At 40.8% G+C, this 5,000-nt stretch overlaps 1 protein-coding gene across 2 annotated transcripts in view; it reads left to right on the forward strand.

The window, feature by feature from the left end:
• Positions 1 to 5,000, forward strand: part of LOC134461321 (diacylglycerol kinase beta) — a 167,480-nt gene that overhangs the window by 134,127 nt on the left and 28,353 nt on the right. For both annotated transcript variants that reach the window (XM_063214152.1, XM_063214153.1), the window contains exon 21: positions 240 to 330. In XM_063214152.1, the coding sequence (XP_063070222.1) occupies positions 240 to 330 (91 nt within the window). The remainder of the gene's footprint in view (positions 1 to 239; positions 331 to 5,000) is intronic.

Genomic DNA, 5,000 nt, shown 5'->3' on the forward strand with positions numbered 1-5,000 from the left:
TAATACAAATTATGTGTTTCTGTTGTTATGTTCAGTTAATTAATATCAGTGAAATTACTTTTTCATTATTTGAAATTGGTCACATCATTTTTTTGGTTTACTTTATGTAAATTGCATTTAAATGGGCTTATTTAGCTTTTTGGGTAAGAGCTCTTGCATGTTGGCTCTGGTGTTTATTAGCACTCTCTTCATGATTGTCTTATTGGTATGTCTTCTGTCTCTCTCTCCATTTCTCATAGGATGAAGAACAAGCTTTGGTATTTCGAGTTTGGCACCACGGAGACAATCTCTGCTACGTGCAAGAAGCTTAATGAATGCATCGAGGTGGAGGTAGGCTTTCCCCCATGCTATGGAGTACGTTTGGTTTGGAAAGTGGTGGGGACATACTGTGTGTATGGCAAATCATACGGGTATGTCATTTTTTTGTATTATGTTTGGGGAAAAGCGGTGGAATAAATCTAGGTTCATCCCAAAAGGGGTAAAGACGTGTCCCCACCAGCAACTGCGCTCAAGCCCCAATGCTCAAACAATAAAGTTTGAGCCTGAAACTGGTTACAGGAGCATCATCTTACACTCACTGGCCACTCACCACTATTCGTCAAAATGACTAATTGGAAATACTATCTAATAACAGGCCATTCATTTATCTGTGTAATTACAACTCTCTAGAGCTTGGCTATCAGTCACAAGCTCACATCGTGGTCAATAACACATAAGGTGATTCATGAGTAGCTTTTCAAAAACAAAAAAAAATCTGTGCGATTTCGGTTCGTAGGATGGGCTTGTTGTTCTTGGAGTGGTTCTTGGAAAACCGCCGCACAATTTACGCGCATACATTAAAGATATTATCACTTGTGCTGAGTTCATTCATTTATCTATGTAATTACATTACATTTATCTGCGTAATTATACAGCGACAAGCATGGCCATCCGTCACGCATTCACATCATGATCAATAACGCATTTAACAATACATGAGTAGCTTTTAAAAAAGCAAAAAAAGAACACAATTCTGGCTCTCAAGATAGATTGTGTTGAGTGCTCCCAGCAAAAGCATACACTATATTACACGAGCATCTGTATATCATTAGTATGTGTATTAAATAGGCTACTGAGCAACAGCTAAAAAAAGGAAAAATCAGTTATGAACAGTTGAATACCGTTAACTGAGTTTAAAAAAAAACAGTTATAGCTGGCCCTGCCTTGGCCAAACGGTAGGGCACTCGTCTACCATGCGGCTGACCTGGGTTCGATTCCTGGCCCAGGTCCTTTGCCAGCCCTTCCCTGTCTCTCTCTCCCCACTCGCTTCCTGTCACCACCTTCGCTGTCCTATCATGAATAGAGTGAAAAAGACAAAAAAAGCAGTTATAGCTCCAAAAAGTGTATTTAATCTTGCTACATTTCCATCAACATGAACTCCGTCACTTCATAATAGAATAGAATAGAAATGGGCATAGAATTTTGGGAGTGTTAACTAACTGTGTGTAATTCTATCGTTCTTGTTGTGTGGTCCTGACGTGCAGAGTGTTGTCGAGTCGTGTTGAAACTAGTGATTGCCAGGAAGCGGGATGAAAGCATGTATTCTACAGCAGCAGGTGGAAATCCCCATGTGTTTCAGCCACCTGCCCAAAGGACTAGCCGGCTTCACAATCTGTGTTTGTTTAATGGCAAATATGATGACTCAAGGTATATAGAGTGGGGGTTTGTTATTTGTTTGCTTTTTTAGTTTGCGTGAACACAAGGACAAATAAAAGGTTGTCGTCAACTTCATGGTGGCTATGTCAATTATAAACATGCTACATGCTACCAGGGCTCTAAATTAGCACTGCTGGTGAATGCTGGGGAAAATGCAGTTTGTCCGGTAGAAAACAGAACTTAGTATCCACTTTGATAGTTATATCCCCGAAACGCGGAGCGTCGGGGATGTAATGGTTTTGCGTGCGCCGCCGCCGCGTCCGCCGCCGCCGCGTCCGCCGCCGCCGCGTCCGCCGCGTCCGCCGCGTCCGCCGCCGCGTAAGGTCTTTCGTGTTAACGCGATAACTTTTGAACGGATGTTTGGATTTGTCCCAGATTTTTTGGGTGAATGCTCTAGGGCAGGTTCATGAACTGATTCGAGTTTGGAGGTCAACACTTTCAAGATGGCTGAATTCAAGATGGCCGAATTTTTGTTTGGTCCATAACTTCTGACCGGGTGGATGGATTTGTCCCAGATTTGGTGTGTGAATGCTCTAGGGTAGGTTCATGAACTGCTTCGAGTTGGGAGGTCAACACTTTCAAGATGGCTGAATTCAAGATGGCCGAATTTTTGTTTGGTCCATAACTTCTGACCGGGTGGATGGATTTGTCCCAGATTTGGTGTGTGAATGCTCTAGGGTAGGTTCATGAACTGATTCGAGTTTGGAGGTCAACACTTTCAAGATGGCTGAATTCAAGATGGCAGAATTATTCTTTGGCCCATAACTAATGACCGGGTGGATGGATTTGTCCCAGATTTTGTGTGTGAATGCTCTAGGGTAGGTTCATGAACTGATTCGAGTTTGGAAGACAACACTTTCAAAATGGCGGAATTTTCATTTGGCCCATAACTTCTGACTGGGTGGATTGATTTGCCCGGTAACACCTTATTTTAATGGTTCACCATTTCGGTGAATCTACCATATTAGGTACAGTGTAATAACCAATGTAACAACCCATGTAATACTAGTGTAATACCAGTGTAACAATATGCAATATCAGGTACAGTGTAATAACGAGTGTAACAGTATGCAATACCATGTAATATAGTGTAATATCAGTGTAACAATATGCAATACCATGTAATACCACTTACGCACAAACACATGATGTAAGTAAAAAATTACATTGTATTAAATATTGTTACACTGGTTATTACACTGTACCTAATGTGGTATATCCACTGAACCATTAAAACAGTATTACCATTTGCCCCATTTTTTGCTTCATTTTCACAATAGTCGTTTGGTTTTAAGCCTATGCACGTCATGTCACGTCTGTATGTATCATATACGTTTACGAAATGGTGGACGGGAGTGGTAGGAATGATGGGGGACTGGAAGCGTTGCGTTTCGGGGATATACCTTAAGCAGTCGAAGGCGACTGCACAGGCAGTCTAGTTGGTGTATGTGTGGCTAGTACGATTTAACATCCACTAGCCAAATTGGCTAAGGATGAAAAAGGTTAATTTATAGGCCTGTATGCACAGGATTTTTGTTAGTTTCTTTGTAACAGGTTGTCCGCAACGTCATAGTGATCATTTTAATGCAGAGTTTTAAATCCTCATTCCTAAAAGGGTGTATTTTTTATTCACGAAGGATTTTTTGGAACAGGTTGTCCCCAAGTTCACAATTGGACATTGCAAGCCACAATTGCAGTCCTCATTCATAAAATGCTGCACGTGTTAAGGATTTGGAAATAGTAATAGATCCAACACAATATCTAGGTGAACACCGAAATGGAACATTTCCTCCATGATGAACATTTGGGGCTTTAGTTTAGTAGATGGGTCATTATTAAAAAAACACTAAAAGCTGCACTACATGTGATGCTCTCGGCACCTGATAGTCACAGATGGCCTGTAGTCAGATCATGAGAGGGTTTTTTTTACTCCTTTTTAATTGAACATAGCAATCAGCTTACATACATAGAGACACAGCTTAATGCTCACACAGAGAAAAAAAATAATGATTAAAAAAAAGTTTGTTCAAAACCACATAAGCCTACGTACGATAGTAAGCCATGGCAAAGCAAAAGAAAATTGGGGGAATAAGAAAGAAAAGGAAATAAAAGAAAGAAGAAGACAAAGGATGGAGGAGGGCATCCAGACATGCTGGGCCAAACCTCGATGGCCTCCATTTCCCCTGTGTCGCGTCCCCCCACAGATCGGCTTCAACATCTTTCACAGTTTTAATTGTCATAACAAGAGTTATTTTAGTGAAAAATATGATAAGTCATATACTGCATATAGCCAGTGTAATTAAAAGCTGCCTCTAAATACAGTATACGTACATATGTAGCCAGTGTAATAACAGATTTGTGTAATTAACAGGCAGGCCATAAATACTTCACATATGTTGAGGCTGTAAGACTGGAAGCTTTAGAGAGGCTTAGCCACTCAATATGACAGTGGAAATAGACTTTACAAGAGGGGGAAAGGGCCAGTGGTCAAGGCATGGAGAGGCATATATACACAGCCCATGTCATGTCATGAACTACAGAGGCTGTCCAATGTGCCTAAAATAAAAATGTGCACTAAAATAAAAACATAAAAACATAGCAGATGAGATAAGAATTCAAGCATAAAGAGTAAAGCTCAATAGAGTTATGAATGCATTAAGTAAAGAAAAATCAGTAAGTTCAAATCAAAATCAAGAACTGAAAAACATTACAAGAAAGCCCATCATTACAAGAGAGCATCTATCAGTAGTTTCCCTTTGTGGGGCGCTGTGGCTTAGTTGGTTAAGGTGCTATACCATATACCTGGTTACCTGAGTTCTAATCCAGACGGAAGTTGTTTCCCGATCTCTCTCCCTCTCGTTTCCTGTCACACTCTCTTCTGTCCTGGCATAAAGGCATGAAATCCCCCAAAATGTTAAACAAAATTATAAGGCCACACATGCTTATGCTTCTGACCTCCTATAAATGTTCAGGGAGGAGGATGTCTGTTGCTGAATGCTCATTAGTTTAATTTTATTTTCAAAACAGACAATAGCTTTTGACATTCAAAACCACAAATGGCTCATTCCTTTCTTGATCTCTCTGTCGTCCTCTCTTTCTCTCTCAATCTCTTTCTCTCTCTGCCTCACTATCTTACTCTTTCTTACCATCTCTCTCTCCTCTCCATTTCTCTCTTCCGGCCTTTTTTCTCTTTCCGTCTGCCTATCTGTCCCTCTATCCCTCTATCTCTCCCGACACCTCTGCCCATCTCTCCATCTCTCTCTCCCTCTTTTGCTCTCTCTCTCTCTGTCTCTCTGTCTCTCTCT

Source organism: Engraulis encrasicolus, chromosome 13 (genome assembly GCF_034702125.1).
Source record: "Engraulis encrasicolus isolate BLACKSEA-1 chromosome 13, IST_EnEncr_1.0, whole genome shotgun sequence".
NCBI classification, from domain to species: Eukaryota; Metazoa; Chordata; class Actinopteri; order Clupeiformes; family Engraulidae; genus Engraulis; species Engraulis encrasicolus.